We start from the raw sequence: 25220 nt of genomic DNA on the forward strand, positions 1-25220 counted from the left end.
ACGAATCAAAGGGCAAACTCAGTTGAGACGACTCACAAGTCAGCAGCCAACGAACTGGCCGTCATTTGCCCCGAGTGTACAGAGGACCGTGTGGACTATCCTGGAGGTCATCGAAACCGGCGAATTTTTTTTTGCAGGTCCCTAGTGATAACGTAACAAGGCAAGAAGTTTCAGTGGATGTCGCGCGTTGAATCCAGTCCACGCACGCAATTATTTATGTTCAGGTTCGCAAACCCCACGTGTTTCTCAGTCAGGGTTCTGCTAGCGCATGAAGGGGCCACCCCATCTCCCTTAACCATGGGACTGCTTGATGCTCGAACCGTGGGTGGGGGGGGGGGGGAGAGAGGAAATGTTGGGGGGCTGCCCTTCCCCCCCCCCCCTTTTGCACACGTGATCTACGCGCATGGCATTGATCGCCCACTCTGCTCCAGTTCTGTCACAGCCCCTGAAGGGGAGGGGGGGGGGCGAGGTGGCTGGTTGTCTGTCAGGCAGAGCTGGGACAAGCTCGTTCCAGGAAACAAACGACGGCGCACTGCAATGGCTGCCGCCCGTGGAACTACGGGTACAACACCCGCAGCACACTGACACACACGCGCGCGCGCGAGCGAGACGGACTGTAGTTTCGTGTTCCTCTGTTCGCCTGTGACGTTGTTGCGGAGCACTCGGCCACTCGGACGGGAAACTGCGGAACTTACGGGCGCCGCACGCAAACAAGATGGCGTCGATCATTGTTCCGGCATTTTCCCTACTTTCAGAAAAAAAAAATAACTTTGCAACAACACATGCCTATGGTTATTTTCGCAAATGCGAAAAACATTGGCGCAAATTTTTTTATATTTTAATTTATGTTTCATTCGAGTATATATATTTTTTTTTGTTTCGTTCAAAAAAGATAATCGAATGTTGAACAATTTACCGTACTGGAAAGATTTTCAGGGAACGATTTGCAAAAAAAAAAATTTCAACTATTGGTGGTACTGGGACAACACAAAGCATAAATGCACAGGCAAGAATCTGAACCCAGCATTACTGCGGGGGAAAAAAAATATTTTGTAGTGATACATTTGTTTTTTTTTCTTTTAAATGTACAAATTTACAAATATTTATAATTTACTATAAAAAAAAATCACAGTCCACGGAAGAGAGAGGCCAATCAGACGCCAGTCCGTTCCTGCAGCCTTGATTCGGCCAATAGGAGAACGAGTACGCCTGGGTAAATGAAGCAGCCACTCCACTTTGCTTATAGGCAGGGGAGTGCATTTTTTCGCGAAAAGATTTCGACACTAGCTGAGAGTTAAAACACAGTAGCATCTTCTGTGTTTCGTTGATCGGTCGAGTTTCTTTCAAGCACGTGACTACTGTCAGCACACCAATCACAGTTATTCAGCGCGAAAGCAAGCGCGTTCTGAGTGGCTCCTGGCTCGGTCAAACATGGCGACGGCTTCTCTCGCAGACGGCCGCCAATCACAAGGAAGAAACATCTGGCGCTGGTATAGCTTATTGCAGTCTACTGGACATTCAGATATTTTTTTTTCCTCACGAAAAATACCTGTCCCTACTTATAGGTGCCTAAGGACGCTTTCGAATACTTGGTTCATAATTTTTATTGTGTTTTCGAATTTTTGACGTGACAACGTCTAATAAATTGATGAACGCCGGCTGCACGCACGAAAAAGTGTCCCGTTACGCACCTTGTTCCGTTACTCTGTGTCCCGTTACGCTGTCGGCGAGTGCAGTAATAATAGGTTATGTTACAATTGACTAAAAAATTATGGTGATTCATACAATGATGATAGATATTTGATTACAGTTTATTTATATGAAAACTTGTTCATAATTATATTTAAACTTTATAACTAAACGCCAGTTTTTAAAATTAATTTCAAGTCATCTACGCGTGAACTGTTTCGTCGACTGTTTATAAAGTGAAGTGAAAAGTTAATGTGGTTTTCGTTGCTTATTACAACAACAATTTCGGCAATAAAGGTTAATTATTCTTGCATTTTATAAATCTGATTACTAGTATAATTTCAAGTATTTATTCTTTTATTATTAAAATAAAAATGATTAAATTTTATTCATTAAAGTATGCAATCATTTCATCAATGTTATGTTATAACGTTGTCACGTTAAACTATCGTCCGTAAACCGACTTTACAGACAACCAATTGAATGAATTGCTCTGAAATGCACTGTAAACACGATGAGGCACGGAAGACGCCCGGGCAGGCCTACCTTGACGCCGCCGTACTTCCAGGTGAAGAAGGCGACGATGGGCAGGCAGCCGATGACGACGCAGCACAGCACCAGCAGCGCCGTGCGCATCACCCAGTTGAGCGAGGCCACGCACGGGCTGGCGTTCTCGCACGACTCGCAGCCCTCGGCGCACTGCAGGCACTCGTAGGCGCCCGCCGCGCTGTACAGGCTGTCCTCGCCCTGCGGCACCACGCCAGTTCCGCTACACCACCGAAATTATGGTACACCACCGAAATGATGGTATAATACCGAAATAATGGCACGATACCGTAACAACGGTAAACTACCAAAATTATGGTACGCCAACGAAATAATGGTACAATACCGAAATAATGGCACGGTATCGGTTCAATGGTACACTACCAAAATTATGGTACACCAACATAATAATGGTATAATACCGAAATAATGGCACGATACCGTAAAAACGGTACACTACCAAAATTATGTTACATCAACGAAATAATGGTACAATACCAAAATAATGGTACAACACCTAAATAACGGTACGATACCGGAATAATAGTACACTGCCAACATTATGGTACACCGTCAAAATATTGGTGCAATACCGAAATAATGGTACCTTACCGGAATTGTACTTAGTACCTAAAATTGGTACAGTACTAAAAGATTAAATAATTGTTTGCTAAAAATAGTGGTACAGCAACATAATAATAGCACACTGCTGAAATAACGATAGACTGCCAAAATAGCGGCACAGTACCAAATTAATAGTACGATACCAAAATAGTGGTATGCTACAAAAACAATATACTGTTGAAAATATTGGTACACCACCAAAATAATGGTACAGTACTAAAATAATTCCACATTACCACTGAAAGAATGGTGACTACCGAAATAATGGTACACTGCCAAAATAATGGAATAGTACCAAATAACTGTATGCTATCAAAATAATGGTATGCTACAAAATAAATGTTGCTGAAAATAGACACTTTCAAAATCATATTAAGCTACTACAATGATATGTCTCTTACCAAGAAATGATACTCTACCAAAAACAACGATACACTAACAAACTAATGTGAGGCGTGTGCCCCGCCTCACGAGAGTTTAACTTTGTTTTGCTACTGTCATTTAGGACGTATTTCTTTCTTTAGCTCTGGTTGACCTTTAGTTGCATTGCCTACTGAGCAGTATTTTGTGTTTAGTCTGTTTTTATTATACTGTATTCATATTCATTTGGGTAACTTAATTTACACAGAGACGTGGGCGCAAATATTTATTATTTATATATTTATCCTCCGCTGTTTGTTTTACTCTGCTTGTTTGCGTGGGTGTAGACAGCGCGTTTATTTTTTGTGAGATTACAGCTGGTCTACATCCAATATTTAAGTTGAGGCCCACCCTGTGGGGTGGTTTAAAGCCTCAAATGGTAAATATGATTTATTAATAGGCTAAAAATTATTTCTACGCGATTAACTTGTCTGTCGTGTGTAAAAACAAATTGTTTCAATTACTGTTTATTCTACATTTAGTTAACAATAGTAGGTTCGTTTAGTTTATTGTCACTAAAATTAAAAGTCTTGGTTAGGTTATCATTACTTAAAGTACTCTATGGCAGAGACGTACATAAAATCATTGCAATGCTGGCTTTATGGTTGTTTTTTTTGTTCCACGAGCGCTCGGTAAACTTCGGAGAACTTCGGAACTGTTCGGGTGTGTCTCTCGTCCTTGTGTAGTCCGGGCTTTTCACGAGGGGAAGCCTCCTTTTCACAGACGAGAGAGCCAAACCTCCGATCGTGCATCTTCGGGTTTTTTTTTTTTTTGTTAATTGTAAATAAATACGGCGGTGTTGATAAAAGGAAAGACCATAAACAAGGCAACGGTATTTATTTGTACGCCGCCATATTTTTCGTTTGCCGTGTGTCCTTGAAAGTTTATTTTGGACAACTCATGATAACTAATGGTCAATTAGGTTAGGTTAGCTACATTATAAATACTTTAAAACATCGTGGACGGTTGATTTGGTTAGGATAGCTACATTGTTTCCTAGCCCTGGATAGCTACATATTAAAAAGTTATTTGCTAAGCAACCATAAAATGATTTTACAGTATTTTTAATGTAGCTATACTTACCTGATATAACCAACCATCCACAATGTTTTAAAGTATTTATAATGCAGCTAACCTATCCTAATCGACCGCAAAATTTAATGCCACACCGGTTCATACAATGAGATAGAACGGCGTATGACGTATGAGTAAGCTACATCCCAAATAAATACACCTGTTGTGGTACGGAAAAAAAAAAAGAAAGCGAGCATGAACTTCGGGGAACTTCGGGTGTGGCTCTCTCGTCTGTGAAATGAAGGCTTCCCTTTCACGAGTTAGTTGACGGAGACGTCGTCCGGGGGGGGGGGGGGGGGGAAAGCGGGTGATACGTCCAGTTTCACTGGTCCTTGACGGCTTCTTGTGGGGGGGGGGGGGGGGGGTGGAAAGGGAAGGGGGTATGAAGACCGTGGCGATAAACTTGTTAACGGACTCCAGCGGCAGTCGAGAGCAGTTCGACCGGAGGACTGGCAAATGGTTTATAAACTACGTGAGACGCAATATTACTGTTCAACTTACAACAAAGAAAAAAAATTCTGTACTTTTACAAAAAAAATAAAAATAAAAAACTTCGGAAACCATTTGCCAAGAAATAGTTTTTTTTTTTTTTTAACTTCAAGAAATATAATAATGTTCGCAGGCTTTCAACGGCCATCGTCTTAAGTAGCTTGGCTTCTGGGTTGTAGCCGTGTACCTTGGCGAATGATTCACCGACGTTTCGGTCGACATTGCAGTCGCCATCAACAGGTTGTAGCTGTGTCCTTGCCTGATCTTGTCTGATATTCACGACGACTTTTATGATATAGAAAATTCATATAAAATTTCCAGTTTATTTAGGCGTGTTTGGAGTCAGAATGGTAAATTTTTACCTTTGAATTACATGTTACATTGCAGTAGATATCTATAAAAGATCTTTTTTAACTAGATATATTCCTGCTGCCATGACTGACAAAAATGTTTGTGATGAAATAAGCTACAGGAATTAATGAAATTATAATGTGTACACATGCACATAAAACATCATGTGTGTCATTACCATGGGCCAAGTCATCCATCACAGCTAACGTACATCAATTTTAGCCCTTGAAAGTAGTATAATTACATATCAAATAAATTAAAGGCATTTAAACAATCGTAACTACACAGACAATCATCAAACCAATCTCGTATTCTAAAATAATATTATTCTTAAAAATGATTTACGCGCGTTTGAAGTGGCGTAATAAAAACAAACGTTTATATTGCGTGTAAGTAATAATTGTAAACAAAATAATAAAAGGACTATTAGTAATCTATAAATTTAATCAGCATAACTTTAAATAAATACTCAGTATTCAATGTTAACATAAATGTGTATCAATTTTAATTAATATTGAAAATCAAATAATCCGTAGAGTATTTATTTTAATTTATTAAATCTTATTATTTATTGAATAATAATTTAATATTTTTTAATGAAAAAAAAATTATACAAACTGGAAAATAACCTCACAAACACTCCCATGAAAACGGCCAGGAGACTGCTAGACCTTCCACAGAAACTCACTGCCAGCGACAATGGAAGCTTACAAGCAACCTGACAACGTTATACATACGGGAACATCACTTATATAATTACACTTAAAAAATTTTACAAACACAATTCATATCATAAATATTCACAACAAATAAAAGTTTTTAATTATATGGACAAGTATTCAGTATCAATTACTAAACTATAAGATAAAAAATATATATTTATATAGTCATTTTTCATGCTGTCATTTTATAGATGTAATTTCGTGAATTGACATCTGTGGCGTATGGCAAGGGAAATTTAAAGAATTAGCTGTTTAAGTTAAATAAAAATCACTGTCAAAAATCATGTCAATAGCCGGGATTTAGTTTTTTTTTTCATGTCTTTATCGCTGTGTATATTAAAATTTAGCTCTGCAAATGAAAATATTTGATAGTCGACGTAGTTGCTCCGGCAGCGAATTTTAGCGGCGGGTGCGGAAACTAAGGCTCGACATTGTTTTAAAGAATTATGCGTAAAATTTCGTGTCCGAGTTTCTTATTATTAGTTTATTTTCAACATGAGATCACATGAATTTCCTGTTTACCGAAGTTAGCTGTTACACGTCACTGGCGATTAATAAAACACCCGCTCATGTATTATTTTTAATATCCTACATAGGTACATATACATATTTGTTCCCAAATCAACTGCCAGAAATAAACACGTGTTAGCAACTACAGTACACTCTTGGAATAACATTTTGTCAGTGCTAAGAAGACTGCAAGTATCCGCTCTACCGCTCTGGTTCTGGGGGTAGAGCGCCTGCCTTGTAACTTGTAGGACCCGGGTTCGCGCCCCGGCTCCTCCAAGGCGGATTGCCCAGATGAAATGGTGGCATTTTCTCTGGTAGGAATACAATCCCTTGTAACAAGTCAGGCTACCAAAGAAACGGTGGGTGGAACAGAAAAAAACCTTCCAGGTGGCTTCCAAATGGGGAGCCCGTTTCTTTTCTTGGGCTCCCCATGCGGTGGCCATTCCGGGGGTTTCTCCGGGGGAACGGAGTTTTGCAAAAATATTTTTTATCAAACCCTACACGTATACTTCTTTTTTTATTTCTATCAAAAATATGTTTTTTTAATTTTATACACTATAATAAGTGAGTTAGTTTTAATCAGTAAATCCGAATTCATTAATTGATAAAATTTCTAGTAGGTACACTTCCATAATAAATTCTATCACCAATACGAAATAACGAAAAAATCTTGAAAAAAAAAACTAATCTTCAAAAAATAATACTTCATAGTTTCCGCACACGTTTCACCATAAGGTTTGTATTAAATAGGAAGTATTAAAAACAGTTATACTTTTACAGTGCTTTGTTTTTACCTATGCGAAACTTAATTAAATAACACTTTATTAAAACACGTTTTGTGTGTTCCAGTAATCTGTAATAAAAAAAAATTCCACCACAGAGTTATAAACCACGTTCCTATTGTTTATTAAGTCTCACCGTATCCACTACGTTACGAAGCCTGATGGAAGTTTTTTTTTTACTTTAAAGAATATTTTGGTTTACCAAATATATTCAAAGGTAGTTTCAAGAACATAATGTTTCATTTGGCACACCAATACCTTTGGTACAATGTTCATACACACATACATCTTCCTATGAAAATTTCCTTCATGTTGCGTTGCATGCGCATTGTACATATTCACTCTCATTTTTCCATAACGCGCCTGAAGAATATACCTTCAAAAAATTAACGAACAAACAGCTGTTAGTAATATAAGGCGGATAATTTTAATAAAATGTTTTTGTATCCTTTCGTTATTTTTATGAAGTAGACAGCTTACATAAAACGGTGGCATTTTAGAATACAAGCATAAATAAAATAATTACTTTATACACATTTTTGTTACATACAGTTAGATACAGAATGTTAAATGGGTTATATTAATGTCTAAAAATCGTTGTTGCTCATTAAGATAAATTAACAATGTTGCATTGTTTTGATGATATGCATACTGGTTTATCGTCTCACTCTCAACAATCATTAAACAGTTAATACTATAAAGTTTCCCTTTTTTCCCTTTAGTTCGCGCTATCCACCACAGATGGCAGCACCATGGTCACACATTTCGGTTCCATTCATCCATGCCGTATACCGAGAGCTAAGGTGTTTTACATTAAAAATTTTTTATTGTCTGTAAAGTCGGTTTACGGACGATAGTTTAACGTGACAACATCATAACAAAACATTAATGAAATGATTGCATAATTTTATGAATAAAATTGAATCATTTTTATTGAATTATCACTATTTTGTATGGATATAAAGGAGTGAATTGAAATCTACAATTTAATTGATAAATTTACTTTTATTTGCACTCATTAATTCAAATGTGTTTATTACTTTAACGAACAGATTATTTTAACTATAACTTTTATACATGTTTGCTATTTAACTTCTTTCAATCTGTGTTATTCTGTTAAGGATAGGACGATGATAGGAAAAGTAGGAAACGAATGGGAGTGTTTCAAGTTTAATGTGCCTCGAAAAAGTCAAATCGATGGTTGTTACAATCGAGTGGAAGAGAGATCGATGCGGCGCAAGCGTACAATGAGCGTAACGGGACAACGTAATGGGATAATGTGCGTAACGGGACAATGAGTTATCCTTTTTCGTGCGTGCAGCTGGCGTTCATCGATTTATTAGACGTTGTCACGTAAATAAAATGTAAAGAAATTACGTCGTTTAAATTTGGTGGTCCTAAAAGGACTGGAATATTTAGTGAAAATCTGCAAAAATTATAGTTATCTCAAACACCGTGATTTACGAGTTCTGTGCCCCGTGTTGAAACAAGGTCAACATGCACGCGTGAATAGACAGGAGTGGGTTTTCTGTGAACTTACAAAGATAGATATATAATAATAAGATGACAGACTTAAGTAAACGCATTAGCAATAATTTGAGGAATATCTGTGAAGTATTTGCAACCAGTAGTATTCGTAAATTTACCGTCAAAGTTTATTTTATTTATTTAATAGAAATATGTCACTGAACCACGACGTCCCTCATCAATACAAGCTAAATAAACAAAAAAAACATTAAGTACTTATAAGATAAACAAAATATGAAAACATGTATAGTGGTAGGCCTATACATGATTTGATGCGTAAAAAATAACTGAATTAGATTTATTTGTCCAATTTCGTAATTTTAAATTAACAATTTATTGACATTAATTTGATTTCATTTTATTTCTATAACTAATTGTTCGTGATTATATTTAAACAAATTATTTTAATTAAATTTGCAAGAACTGTAAATAATATTTGAAAATTAAAAAGTATGCAATTTTTCATCAAATGTTTTCTTATTACGTTATCACGTGAAATTATCGTCCGTAAACCGACTTTACAGACAACCCCGTTTTTAAAGAAAATTATGCTGTGTAGTTTTGGACTTCCGTCTGATTTCAGCCACGGAAGTTGGTCGTATCAAGGAGAAACGTGGTCTCGTGTCTTAAAACGGACGCATCTGTCTGCTTGTTCATAACCATTATAAACTACGCCACGTAGTGATTCGCTGTCGCTCTTTGTGCCTGAATAATGGCGACCATGACAACCGCACAAGGCAGGGCGATAAATCGCCGGAACTCGTTAACATCTGTGATTAAACCCGCCGCCGCCAAAGTAACCTTTGACACGACAGCTTTTGTGGGGTTTATTAGAAGCCGTGTTAACATCTCATCACTCCAGCATCGATAACTTGTACCTACCGGACGATCTACACGAGATAGCAGCCTGCATTGAAACTGACCAGACAACGTATCAAACATGCACTGATGAACAATTAGCATTCAAGTTCAACAATTATTTTAAAATAAGCAATTTTTTTTGACGTAATGTTGAGCGAATAACGAAGCTCGGACAATCTGCGGAAGACGTAACGGTGATTGAATGATGAAAATGAGACAAAATTCCAAAGAGTAAATTAAAACACCTATGGAGATTATAGATTAAAATGATAAAATCAGAAGAAAAAAAAATTGTTGATGTAAAAGTAAATATGTGTTATTGTAGTGCTAAAAGTAAAATATTGTAAATTTTCTGACAAATTTGCATGGTACTTGCAATGCAGGCTATATATAGTGTAACTCCCTGCGTACCATAATTTGGAAGAGTACAATAGTTGCTCTTGTCAGATAAATCTATGGTTTAATATATATAACACAGGTATGAATTATGATATTTAAACTGTTTTATTTGTAGATCTATATGAAAATATTTTGGTATTTTTTTCAAAAGAATTTCTTTGTAAAACTCTATATGATAATTAATTCTGTACATGACGAAAGACTAAGTAAATAAAAGGACAATTTTTTTTATGATTTGTAATTGCTATATAATTATACATTATTTGAAGGGCGTTGGGGTTAGAAACTATGATATTCATTTATGTGGTTGGCTGAACTGTAGTAAAATATTACAAAATTATTAGAATAAAAAAATAATTCTCAGACCTTGCAGATACATTTTGCAACTGGTTTTCTGACCGAATGAAATAAGCCAGTGACTTCGCACTTTCGCAGAAAGTCGTGTTTTTATTTGGTCCAGTTCCCACCCGCTCTTCCCATTTGCCCTAACCGCGTTCAGCGAAAGGAAACAGCCCTTCCGAAGAGCACACGAAAAGCACAAAGGCTGCGCAGGGCCCTAACCGCCTTTTGCCGTGAGTGGTGTCCTTTTAACTCATTGCGAGATGCGTTCCTGTTTGTTGCCCCCGTCTTCTGAAACCTGGCTTCATCATTATTTTTTTTCTAACTTCCTGCTTTCCTGCGTGTAAGCGTTATTTTATTCTTTTATTTTTTTTATTTTTACTTGGAAAGGCGAAGAGTTGGATGCTGAGCCGATAGCCGTCCAACGTTGGCATGAAGAAGGCGCAGAAAACAGACAAACCCAAATGGGAAAGTTTTCCCAGGAGGAATAAGCTCTAAAAAAAACCCACAAACCATGAAGCCTGTCGTTTTCAAAAAAAATTTTAACCACGGCCCAAATTCTGGAACCTTTTTATATTAAAGGAAACTGAGTACAAAAAAATAAGATGTTTTCTTTGCTGCCTTTGAAAGAGACATAAAAATAATTTAACTTAAATGGTGTAAGTTGAAAAAAATAAACTTTGTCTTAAGAAATCTCTCACGGTTTTGTTGTCTACAGCATAAGAGAACACCCAATTTTTTTTTTTAATTTTTTGGAAGAATGGACACACTCTAAGTTTCTACCGAGCGACTGTGGAATTATTCGGTTCTTAGAAACTTAAACTGGTACTTATATCCTGAAACTAATTTAAAAAAGAAATTAATTAATTGGCCAACAGGACCTTAAAAATATTAAATCCAAAGAATAAACATTGAATTGAGAATTCAAAAGGAAATATTACGCGTTCATAGAGCTGGATAGAATTTTGAACCACAGTAAAATAAATTAGAACACAAAATAAAACTTTAAAACAAATGCTATCATGTGACTGTGGTTATAATACTCCTCTCAACATAAACCTTTAATTAATGTACAATTATGTTAATAAATAATAAATATAAAAAAACTATATACTTGTTATGGCATGCTTCCTTTACATTACAATGACGAATTTAAAGCTTCATAGTAAACGATAATCATTTTTATAATAAATAAACATTCCAAATTAACTATTGGGAATTCCAAAACCACCAGGATTTTTACAGATCAAAATACTATAGACGAGTTTTTTTAAATTTTATTTTGATGTTTATATATAAAAGTTTAAAAAAACTACACCCTTAAAACTTTGAAACGGCTGGAATGTCATGCTCTGGAAATAATATGCTGTTTAAAAAACTCTCTTGTTTCAAGTTTTATTTTTCTTTCTCCCATCGAGGTGATGTATTGTTTTTTCGATCCTGTATTCACAAAGTTTTTTTCCTTCAGAGTTTTTTTTAACGAACTCTGGAGTTTGAAGGCGACCAAGATGGCGCAGGGGTGCCTCTCATTTCAGGTCATGATTTTATATTTATATTAATAACAGATAAACTTTTAGACGTTTTTTTTTAATTATTTAACTTTCACGAAATGAAAAAAAATATACAGCGCATACCTTTTGCATAATTAGCTGCCAAAGTCACATTTTTAACGTTTTTGGGTTGTACAAAAAGAGGAGAATTTAATTTATTGCAGAACTGAAACTTTTTAGGTTTAACTGAAATGCCACTGACTACTTTATGATATGGTTTGCACTTCTATCACAAAAACCCATTTCATGTTTCTTGGCTGTCAAAATCGTAACAAAATTTTGAGAATTTTGAAATGCCAGGTAAAATTAACTAATATTTTCTGAAAGAAATTCAAACCATTTATTGAAGTAGGCAGTGGCATTGCAGTTAAACCTAAAAAAGTTTAATTTTCTTCAATAAATTAAATTCTCCTTATTTGTACAACCCAAAAACGTTAAAAATGTAAATTTGGCAGCTAATTATGCAAAAAGTATGCGCTATATGCATTTTTCATTTCGCGAAATGTTAAACAATTTAAAAAGTCTACAGGTTAATCTGTAATTACTGTAAATATAAAATCTTGACCGGAAATGGGAGACACACCCTTAAAGGTTCACAGCCTGTTTGAGGAGCTGCAAAGTCGACGTCTGAATCTCGGAAACGGCTCCAACGATTTTCATGAAATTTAGTACGCAGGGGGTTTCGGGGGCGATAAATCGATCTAGCAAGGATTCATTTTCAGAAAATGTCGTTTTATCCGTGTTTTCAATAATAAACTTTATCGATAATCAACTTAAACATAAATTACTCTTCCTGACATCTATTGGCGAGTAATAATACAATTTTTTTTTATTGGGAGCAACTAACTGCTTTAACGACACAACAACACTAAAGCTACTCCAGTAGATGGCATTGTTAAGCAACACTAAGACAATGAGTGTTTGGTTTGAGGTTAGACGAATAAAATCAATTGTTTACTTGTATTATTTGTGTCTTTTTAACTCATGTGTTCACTTAAAAATGCCTAAACGATCTTTGAAAAAAAAAAAAAACTCTCGGAATTTTTCTTGTAAATTGTGTTTTTGATAAATGATATTTAAATACGAATTACATACTGATGAAATGATGAAATATGAATAGTATTTTTCGATCTTACCGACAAATAATAAGCGTTTTTTTTTTTAAAGATCGTTTAGGCATTTTTAAGTGAACACGTGAGTTTATATATATATATATATATTTATTTATTTATTTATATATATATATATGTGTGTATATATACCTACATACACACATATATATATGTATATATACCTACATACACACATATATATATACCGCCTAGAGGCTAAGCAGTACGCACTGACAGACAACATCGGCGTGATTTTCATTGCTCTGGAACTTTCTTATTTAATTTATATTTATTTAAGATTCTTTTTTTGTTGCGAAGTCAAGTTTTTTCTCTTCCTCTTATAATGAAACACGAACATCATATGCACGAAATTGAAGATATTGCATGTATTACAATATGAAATTTGAAGTAATATCAACTTAACGTAGCAAGAAATCTTAAAATAAAATTAAAAAAAATATGTCCATTGTTTGGAATCCACGCGCGACAGAAATGAAACTTCTTGTTTATTATATCACTAGGAGGTTGTAAGGCGCCTAAGTCGCCCTTTGAAGAACGGTTAATCTAACAAACACTTTAATCTAATATACACGAAAAGTTTTAAAAAATTCAACTCCTTTTAATACTGTGCAAATGAAAATTATTGCTGATATATAGGGCCATGCGTATTTCGCGAAAAGATTCCGACACTAGTCATAAGTTAAAACACTGTAGCACCTGTCTGTGTTTCGTGATTGGGTGAAGTTCTTCCAGGTACAATTCGATCGATGCAACACCAATCACAGTGATTCAGTGCGGAAGCAAATACGTCCTGAGTGGCTCGCTCAAAAAAGGCAACGACTTCTCTCAGACGGCCGCCAATCACAAGGAAGAAACCTCTGGTGCGAGTATAGCTAGTTGCAGTCTAATAGGCGTTTAGATTTATTCGCGAAAAATGCCTGCCCCTATTGATATGTATTTATTTATATATGTAATTATAAAAGAAAAATTGGACAAAACATTATATATATTTAGTGCATCTGTTCTATTGAAAGATAATTTTAGCAGCACGAAATTAAGTGACCAAAAAAAAAGAAAATAATTATAAAATTTAAAAACATAACTACAAAAAGCAAATCTGCCAAAAAACTTATATATAAAAAATATTATAATTACGTAGTAGCATTAATTGATTTTGCAAATTTCTTCCATGTATTGCAGTAAAATTATATCGTATTCTAATCAGGAGGAAACTCGAATAGTTAGATAGGTATTCGAACAACATTTAGAAACATTTGCATGGTTTGCCTCACTTTAGTATCAACTTGATTCAAATTCTGTTCCGTCCATTTTTTTTGTTTGTTTTCTATGGTCATCAACGGTTATTCCATCCGATAAGTTTTAATGATTTATTATAACATATGTCTGTTAAATTCAAAAGTAATAAAATGCTAATTTTTAAGTCAATTTACAAAGTCGTAATCTCAACATAAAATATGTGATTTTTTTTTATAATTACCAATAAATGACTGAATAATAGTCGAAGATAATTAGCAGAGCAAACACACTGCTTTTTGTAATTAAATTTGTGGTAGGTAATTCATCCAGTTTTTTCAAACATAAAAAAAAGAGTAATTATATGGATATAAAAGGCAGAAATAAATGTATTATATATTTTACCGTTTCATGGTTTCGTTTGAACTTAGCAGCAGATTAAAAACCTGCGGTTTGAAACCCCGTTTGCCTCACTTTAGTATCGAAACCGCAGCGATGAGTGGAACTAAAAAAAAAAAAAAAAGACGAACGAAATGGTCAATGGACGTGATGTGGGAGAGGGAAAAAAGGGGGGGAGGGTGGTTGCTAGGCATACTTTTCCCGACCAAACTGGACGCTACAGTTGCCTCCCGTCCAGCGCCGAACCACCCCCCCCCCCAACCCGCCCGCACCAAGTCATTCACGTCTACCCATCACCCAGTTCCCCCTCCACCCGCAGCGAACATCAATCGGGCGCGGTCTGTCGCCCCCCTCCCCCCTAACAGACGACCAGCGGTCTGCGGTGACGTCACGTCACGTCACGGCTCGAGTGGCCCGGAATCTCCCTGCTTTCTCTACTCACCGCACATACGCTCCTGGCGCCGCTTCCACGGGGAGTGCTTTCGTTCCCAACTGCTTTTCACGCGACGTATCCACTCTATTCGCAACCAGCTCAGCTCTTTCATTAGAACACTAATAAATAGAGCCACTACCAATTCGCGGATTCATAGGCGCAGGATTTTTTTCGCGAAAAAAACCTGAACGCCTATTAGACTGCAACTAGCTACACCCGGACCAGAGGTTTCTTCCTTGTGATTGGCGACAGCCTGCGAGAGAAGTCGTTGCCTTTTTTTTTGACCGAGCCACTCAGGACGTGTTTGCTTCCGCACTGAATTACTATGATTGGTGTTGTAACAGTAGACTGAAAGAACCTAACCCAATCACGAAAAACAGACGATGCTACACTGTTTTAACTTCCAGCTACTCTCGAAATCTTTTCGCGAAAAATGCATGGATCTACGGATTCATTTCACTCCAGGCTAGATTAGATTCAGCTTGTCCATACATAATGAAACCGTTTAAGATTGCTGGTTGCAAAGGTCACATCCTTTCGGCGGGTAACACGTGTTTGGATTGTGTTTACATCTGGCTAGGTGGGCTCCAAGGGCAGACTATGTTGCCTAGTAGCATCACTCTGGAAAAATTGCGTGCCATTCACTCAACTAATAGTGACTGGAATTTTTTTTGGATTAAGTCCTAGTTGTGTTCAACCCATGTAGAGAGACTGGACGAATTCGCGTAGCATTTCGTAATATGCTAAAATTCAAATAACTATACTTTAATGCTGCTTCTGGTATTGCTAGAGACCGGAAAAATTCGCAGATTCATTTCGCGAAAGTCCGAAATTTATCCACGTAAACCTTTAAGCTGCTCTTGCTATTGGCTCACTGTTCGTCTGGGCGACTCTGGGCCAATGAGAAACCCTCAACCAAAGAAATGACGAAATCTCGGGGCAATACCAGTTGAGACGACTCGCAAGTCAGCAGCCAACGAACTGGCGTTATTTGCCCGAGTGTACAGAGGACTGTGTAGACTATCCTGGAGGTCATCGAAACCGCGAATTTTTCAGGTCCCTAGGTATTGGTTCACGGTTAATATGGAGGAATCTGGGCCAATTGCATACCGTAAATAAAAAAAAAAATTGAATCACAAGTCACCCAATTGAGACGCCTCATACGTCAGCAGCCAATGAACAAGTGACGTAGGCAGAGGCTCGTAGAGTCTATCCCAGTCGCTACCCGTGTAGTAGTGCCGCGAACTCACCAGCATGAGCTTCTCGTACTCCTCCTCGATGACGGAGCCGTTGTAGTAGCGCTTGGAGGCGTGCAGGCTGGGGAAGTAGAAGCCGCGGCGACACACGCACTTGTAGCTGCCTCGCCGGAAGCCCAGCCCCGGCAGCGGCACGCACTGCAACAAACACCAGACATAACCTCATTTCGAGGAGCGGCACGCACTGCAACAATCACCACACATAACCTCACTTCGGGGAGAGGCACGCACTGCAACAAACACCAGACATAACCTCACTTCGGGGAGAGGCACGCACTGCAACAAACACCAGACATAACCTCACTTCGGGGAGAGGCACGCACTGCAACAAACACCACACATAATCTCACTTCGAGGAGCGGCACGCACTGCAACAAACACCAGACATAACCTCACTTCGAGCAGAGGCACGCACTGCAACAAACACCAGACATAATCTCACTTCGAGGAGAGGCAAGCACTGCAACAAACACCACACAAAATCTCACTTCGGGGAGAGGCACGCACTGCAACAAACACCACACATAATCTCACTTCGAGGAGCGGCACGCACTGCAACAATCACCAGACATAACCTCACTTCGAGCAGAGGCACGCACTGCAACAAACACCAGACATAACCTCACTTCGGGGAGAGGCACGCACTGCAACAAACACCAGACATAACCTCACTTCGGGGAGAGGCACGCACTGCAACAAACACCACACATAATCTCACTTCGAGGAGCAGCACGCACTGCAACAAACACCAGACATAACCTCATTTCGAGCAGAGGCACGCACTGCAACAAACACCAGACATAACCTCACTTCGAGCAGAGGCACGCACTGCAACAATCACCAGACATAACCTCACTTCGAGGAGCAGCACGCACTGCAACAATCACCAGACATAACCTCACTTCGAGCAGAGGCACGCACTGCAACAATCACCACACATAACCTCATTTCGAGCAGAGGCACGCACTGCAACAAACACCAGACATAACCTCACTTCGAGCAGAGGCACGCACTGCAACAATCACCAGACATAACCTCACTTCGGGCAGAGGCACGCACTGCAACAAACACCACACATAACCTCACTTCGAGGAGCAGCACGCACTGCAACAAACACCAGACATAACCTCACTTCGGGGAGAGGCACGCACTGCAACAAACACCAGACATAACCTCATTTCGAGCAGAGGCACGCACTGCAACAAACACCAGACATAACCTCACTTCGAGCAGAGGCACGCACTGCAACAATCACCAGACATAACCTCACTTCGAGCAGAGGCACGCACTGCAACAAACACCAGACATAACCTCACTTCGAGCAGAGGCACGCACTGCAACAATCACCAGACATAACCTCACTTCGAGCAGAGGCACGCACTGCAACAATCACCACACATAACCTCATTTCGAGCAGAGGCACGCACTGCAACAAACACCAGACATAACCTCACTTCGAGCAGAGGCACGCACTGCAACAATCACCAGACATAACCTCACTTCGGGCAGAGGCACGCACTGCAACAAACACCACACATAACCTCACTTCGAGGAGCAGCACGCACTGCAACAAACACCAGACATAACCTCACTTCGGGGAGAGGCACGCACTGCAACAATCACCAGACATAACCTCATTTCGAGCAGAGGCACGCACTGCAACAAACACCAGACATAACCTCACTTCGAGCAGAGGCACGCACTGCAACAATCACCAGACATAACCTCACTTCGAGCAGAGGCACGCACTGCAACAATCACCAGACATAACCTCATTTCGAGCAGAGGCACGCACTGCAACAAACACCAGACATAACCTCACTTCGAGCAGAGGCACGCACTGCAACAAACACCACACATAACCTCACTTCGAGGAGCAGCACGCACTGCAACAATCACCAGACATAACCTCACTTCGAGCAGAGGCACGCACTGCAACAAACACCACACATAACCTCACTTCGAGCAGAGGCACGCACTGCAACAATCACCAGACATAACCTCATTTCGAGCAGAGGCACGCACTGCAACAAACACCAGACATAACCTCACTTCGAGCAGAGGCACGCACTGCAACAAACACCACACATAACCTCACTTCGAGGAGCAGCACGCACTGCAACAATCACCAGACATAACCTCACTTCGAGCAGAGGCACGCACTGCAACAAACACCACACATAATCTCACTTCGAGGAGCAGCACGCACTGCAACAATCACCACACATAACCTCACTTCGGGGAGAGGCACGCACTGCAACAAACACCAGACATAACCTCACTTCGGGGAGAGGCACGCACTGCAACAAACACCAGACATAACCTCATTTCGAGCAGAGGCACGCACTGCAACAAACACCACACATAACCTCACTTCGAGGAGCAGCACGCACTGCAACAAACACCAGACATAACCTCACTTCGGGGAGAGGCACGCACTGCAACAAACACCAGACATAACCTCATTTCGAGCAGAGGCACGCACTGCAACAAACACCACACATAATCTCACTTCGAGGAGCAGCACGCACTGCAACAAACACCAGACATAACCTCACTTCGGGGAGAGGCACGCACTGCAACAAACACCAGACATAACCTCATTTCGAGCAGAGGCACGCACTGCAACAAACACCAGACATAACCTCACTTCGGGGAGAGGCACGCACTGCAACAATCACCAGACATAACCTCACTTCGAGCAGAGGCACGCACTGCAACAAACACCACACATAACCTCACTTCGAGGAGCAGCACGCACTGCAACAAACACCAGACATAACCTCACTTCGGGGAGAGGCACGCACTGCAACAAACACCAGACATAACCTCATTTCGAGCAGAGGCACGCACTGCAACAAACACCACACATAATCTCACTTCGAGGAGCAGCACGCACTGCAACAATCACCACACATAACCTCACTTCGAGGAGCAGCACGCACTGCAACAATCACCAGACATAACCTCACTTCGAGCAGAGGCACGCACTGCAACAAACACCACACATAACCTCACTTCGAGGAGCAGCACGCACTGCAACAATCACCAGACATAACCTCACTTCGAGCAGAGGCACGCACTGCAACAAACACCACACATAATCTCACTTCGAGGAGCAGCACGCACTGCAACAATCACCACACATAACCTCACTTCGAGGAGCAGCACGCACTGCAACAATCACCAGACATAACCTCACTTCGAGCAGAGGCACGCACTGCAACAAACACCACACATAACCTCACTTCGAGGAGCAGCACGCACTGCAACAATCACCAGACATAACCTCACTTCGAGCAGAGGCACGCACTGCAACAAACACCACACATAACCTCACTTCGAGGAGCAGCACGAACTGCAACAATCACCAGACATAACCTCACTTCGAGCAGAGGCACGCACTGCAACAAACACCACACATAATCTCACTTCGAGGAGCAGCACGCACTGCAACAATCACCACACATAACCTCACTTCGAGGAGCAGCACGCACTGCAACAATCACCAGACATAACCTCACTTCGAGCAGAGGCACGCACTGCAACAAACACCACACATAACCTCACTTCGAGGAGCAGCACGCACTGCAACAATCACCAGACATAACCTCACTTCGAGCAGAGGCACGCACTGCAACAAACACCACACATAATCTCACTTCGAGGAGCAGCACGCACTGCAACAATCACCACACATAACCTCACTTCGAGGAGCAGCACGCACTGCAACAATCACCAGACATAACCTCACTTCGAGCAGAGGCACGCACTGCAACAAACACCACACATAACCTCACTTCGAGGAGCAGCACGCACTGCAACAATCACCAGACATAACCTCACTTCGAGCAGAGGCACGCACTGCAACAAACACCACACATAACCTCACTTCGAGGAGCAGCACGCACTGCAACAATCACCAGACATAACCTCACTTCGAGCAGAGGCACGCACTGCAACAATCACCACACATAACCTCACTTCGAGGAGCAGCACGCACTGCAACAATCACCAGACATAACCTCACTTCGAGCAGAGGCACGCACTGCAACAAACACCACACATAATCTCACTTCGAGGAGCAGCACGCACTGCAACAATCACCACACATAACCTCACTTCGAGGAGCGGCACGCACTGCAACAAACACCAGACATAACCTCATTTCGAGGAGCAGCACGCACTGCAACAAACACCAGACATAACCTCATTTCGAGGAGCAGCACGCACTGCAACAATCACCAGACATAACCTCACTCCGAAGAGCGGAACACACTGCAACAAACACCAGACATAACCTCATTTCGAGGAGCAGCACGCACTGCAACAATCACCAGACATAACCTCACTTCGAAGAGCGGAACACACTGCAACAATCACCAGACATAACCTCACTTCGAAGAGCGGAACACACTGCAACAATCACCAGACATGACCTCACTTCGAGCAGAGGCACGCACTGCAACAATCACCAGACATAACATCACTTCGAAGAGCGGAACACACTGCAACAATCACCAGACATAACCTCACTCCGAAGAGCGGAACACACTGCAACAAACACCAGACATAACCTCACTTCGAAGAGCGGAACACACTGCAACAATCACCAGACATAACCTCACTTCGGGGAGAGGCACGCACTGCAACAATCACCAGACACATACCCTCACTTCGAGGAGCGGCACGCAATGCAACAAACACCAAACATATACTCTGTTTCAAAGTAAGTGAACACAGTGTCCGTTAATATGTAGGAAGATTCTTGGAAAATTTGTAATCAGTTTTCTTCGCAAACTGAATGGTGAAAGTTTTTGACGGTGCAACTCCGACACATCAACAGACGTGACCGCGCCACGTGGCAATGTCCTCTGGTCTCCAGGCTTGGTCCCCGATGTCCGGCCAGAACTTCGGCCCTGTGGGAGTAGGAAGGGCTAGGGAGGGTCAGAGTGGGCGATGGACGAGGGCAAGGGAGGGGGGGAGGGGTGAAGAATCGAGGAATCTAACTGCGAACTCGATCAGACTCGGTTCGCCGCACCCGTCAAACTCAGGGACTGGATTTCTGCGCGGCTTGACACGTCCCTAGACGACCACAGCGGGAAGCAGGATTTCCCTTGCGCCCGGGGAAGATGTTATGATTATAACCCCCTCTCCCCAAATCAAACTTTTACCCTTTCCAACCATATTTTGTTTTGCATCCGAGTACCTACATAACATAAAAAAATTTTTAAAATAAATTATCATACCACTCGTGTACTTACCCGTGTTTAAGTGTAGGTACTTTTTATTTTAAATTCTGTATTTAATGAAATAAGGTCAAGATCAGGGTTAAACGCTACCTCAAAAGATTTTTAAAAAATGAACGAGTACTTTTAATCTTGTTACATGTTTTAATTACAATATATAAAATTTACTCGACAAAATACGAAAACTACATTTACTTTTACTGTTGTAATACATTAATCATACCTATACATATTCAAGGTCCAATTAAAAATCTTATTATACAAACGTAAAAATATTATATTAGGTAATTAGGACATATATAGTACCTTTTCAGTCACTTTTTAGACATTATTTATAATTTTTTTGTAATATATATCACATTTGTAGAGACCTGTAAAATTCGCGGATTCATTTCGCGATATGTTAGAGTCCAAATACTTTTTAAATTATTTTGCTTCAGTGATTGGGCCACAGTTTATCTGAAGGACTCTGGGCCAATGAAAAATCTTCAACAGAAGAATTAGCGAATCACGATCATTCCAGTCAACAGGTGTTACGAGTCGGTAACCAATCAGCAGATGTAATTTGTACGAGCGCGTAGAGGATCATGGAGTCTATCCTTTAGGAATTTGAAATCGCGAATTTTACAGGTCTCTACACATTTGTTATAGCATACAAAACATTTGTCGGGCCTTCCTGTCCCGGCCCTTAAAAGCCTGCCTCCCCTCCTTTCACCAAGTTCCGGTCACAACATTTCATACGTTACTCACGTTACCCGCGGTACCTACACACTTCCATTATCTTGATTCTGATAATAACCCACCAGCTGTTATGAAGCGTCGCCGCTTTTATACCTGTGGCGGTCTTTCTGGAACCGACTGGAGTAGTTTGTGACGAGTCGCGTCATCCCCGGGCCGGACCCGACGCCTCGAAGCATCCAGATATAGCGGCGCTTATTCACGCCACTCCACGCGGTGGCCTCGGTGAGCCCGTGGAACTCCCTGGCCACTCAGGGATAGATAGCAGCGCAGAGGAAGAACAGAGTGGTTGCAGGAGGTGATTTAGCGCGGCCGGGCCGCTGTATTCTCCCGAAGGTTTGCGCCAGTGACGTCAGTGGCCGTGCAGGGCCGCCAGCCATCTTCGAAATTGGCGCGCGTCACGACCTTGTCTCCTGCGTTCGTAACAATATTGACCAGTATTTTAATAACAATAACTTAAGTATAAGCTTCGAAAGCACAAATATAATTTTAATTTTTTGACTTGACAACGTATAATAAATCGGTGAACGCCAGCTGCGCGCACGAAAAAGTGTCCCGTTACGTACATTGTTCCGTTACGCTGTGTCCCGTTACGCTCATTGTACGCTTGCGCCGCACCGATAGAAGTGAAAACTTAAAACTTTGTTTATAAATGTGTAATATGAAATAAGTTCTACGTCAAATGTACGTAAGAAAATGAATCTGATTACTAGTATAATTTCACGTATTTATTCTTTCATTATTAAAGTAAAAATTATTCAATTTTATTCATAAAAGTATGCAATCATTTCATCAATTTTTTGTAATGACGTCACGTTAAACTATCGTCCGTAAACCGAATTTACAGACAACCCCCTTTTTTATATATATTTTTTTATCCTTTGAAAATTTCGTTTCATGGTGCGCGCGACATAAGAAATTCAATCTCATCATTTTTTCATAACGCAAGTATAACTTCAGAAAAGAAAACATTGACACAATACGTGAGGCTTAAATAAGTGATCTCAGCCTTCACGTAGTGAATTTTCAAGGCCTACAGTTGTGGGCGAAATTCAGACTCATCTCCAGCCGGTTTTTTTTCAATTTTCGTACCCGTTAGGAGCTATAATTCAGTTAAGGAGATAATCAATTACCTGTCATGTAAATGAAGATACAGTTAGCGTAACGGTAGCATCGTAATTGACTCACTATGAGAAAATTAAGTTATTGGATGTGTAATGCTTCTTCCTCTGAAGGCGGAAAGCTCTCTCGGTAAAAGCAGGTGGTTTTAGTTCGTCATTAATTTCGCGAAGAGGCATTATGCGTTTAGCAGCTGCTGCAAGTTCACTGAAGACAAAGCCCAACAAATTACTTCGTGGTTTTCTTTATTAAAGTTGTAAGTAACTTGAGAGAAAGTAGCTTAACGTCCTGGGTAATTACATACTACTAATTATTTTGCATTGGCAGGGACAGAATCCTATAGATATACCAAAAGTCTTTCAGATAATGTGCTCTTCACTGTAATAATAATTATTTTTTTTACTTATTTATTAGGAAATTTTTTGGAAACCCAGTTGCAAACGATATTACTTGTAAAACTGCAAAGCAGAGCTTTGTATTTGTAGAATTAGATAAAAATGTAGTATAGTCAAAAGGGATGTTGGATAACTGAATATTTTCATATACATACCTAATTTTTTTGGATATATTCTAGTCTACTGGAGTCCGTAGTAGTAATTGAATTCAGGTGTTGTTTGCGGAATATTTAATAAATTTGATTAATCCTAAAGTTCTGGAGGTACTTCTAAGTAGACTATCCACATGCTGATGAAAATAAAGTTAAGTATCTAATACGCCTCCCAGATCTTTAAGTGATCCACGCGTTTAGTGTCGATACTTCCGACTTGGAAATTATAGGTAAGAAGGCAGGTTTTCCTTGCGGAAACAATACAAAAGATTTTTTCATAGTTAAGTGACATACAATTGCTAGAGCACCATGCCCGAACAGCTAAAATATCATGTTGAAGATATTCACAATCATTATTTCTAATTATAGTTTTGTACAATTTAATTTCGTCAGCATATATTAATAACTTAGAATTTTTTATTACACTTATAATATCATTTATGAAAATATTAAAGGGAAGTGGAGATAAGTTACTGACTTGAGGAATGTTTCGATGGAATGGACTAGTAGTATTTGTGAGTTGGCTTAGAGACTTTGCATAGTAGTATGTCTTGATGTAATACAAATATTTGTTTTAAGCAAGTATAACCAGCGGTACTTATGTTTACACACGAAATATCCCTGTTTTGACTTGTTTACATGTCTTAAACAATTTTGTTTGCCAGTTAATAAATATTCTCATTCATACATCGACGTTATAATTAATTCTTTTGAAACTAAATTGAGTTGCGATATTTTTGTTCACATGGGAATTTTTCCGGTTGCAACCTGTTTACACGTCTTCAACTTTTTTTTTTTATGTTCCCTGCCATACATTGTCATTATAATTTATTCTTTTAAAGCAAGCATGACTTGAAGATTTTATTTTTCCGATACGTATAAGACAGTGAAAATTTAATATGTTTTTTTTTTTTCAAGCAGAATGCGTGACTTTTGTGTTACCTATTAACTATTATTATTTTGCTTGCCATGATGTTCTGCGTAGAATTTTGTTCTATGCTTCGGAAGAGAAAGTGGTGTAATGTCTTTCCGAGCCTGCCGAGTCCCGCTGAGCTGCTATAAGAATTATTAGTGGTTGAAGTAGCTTGGCTTCTGGGCTGTAGCCGCGTCAAAGAGAATTCCATGAATTTCACGCTTCCTAAGAATTCTTGCCACTTGGTCTGATATTCCTTTGACGAAAGGAAATGAAAGCTTTATTAGGAAGATTCCCTTTCTTTTGCTGTTGAGGTG

General features: G+C 39.7%; 1 protein-coding gene across 1 annotated transcript in view; it reads right to left on the reverse strand.

Moving 5' to 3' along the window:
* LOC134540286 (uncharacterized) overlaps positions 1-25220 on the reverse strand; it is a 354516-nt gene that overhangs the window by 209886 nt on the left and 119410 nt on the right. The window contains exons 5-6 of the mRNA XM_063382944.1: positions 16332-16475; positions 2236-2436 (exon numbers count right to left, since the gene is read on the reverse strand). Coding sequence (XP_063239014.1) covers positions 2236-2436; positions 16332-16475 — 345 coding nt within the window. The remainder of the gene's footprint in view (positions 1-2235; positions 2437-16331; positions 16476-25220) is intronic.

The sequence above is a fragment of the Bacillus rossius genome, chromosome 16 (assembly GCF_032445375.1).
Source record: "Bacillus rossius redtenbacheri isolate Brsri chromosome 16, Brsri_v3, whole genome shotgun sequence".
In the NCBI taxonomy this organism is placed as follows: domain Eukaryota; kingdom Metazoa; phylum Arthropoda; class Insecta; order Phasmatodea; family Bacillidae; genus Bacillus; species Bacillus rossius.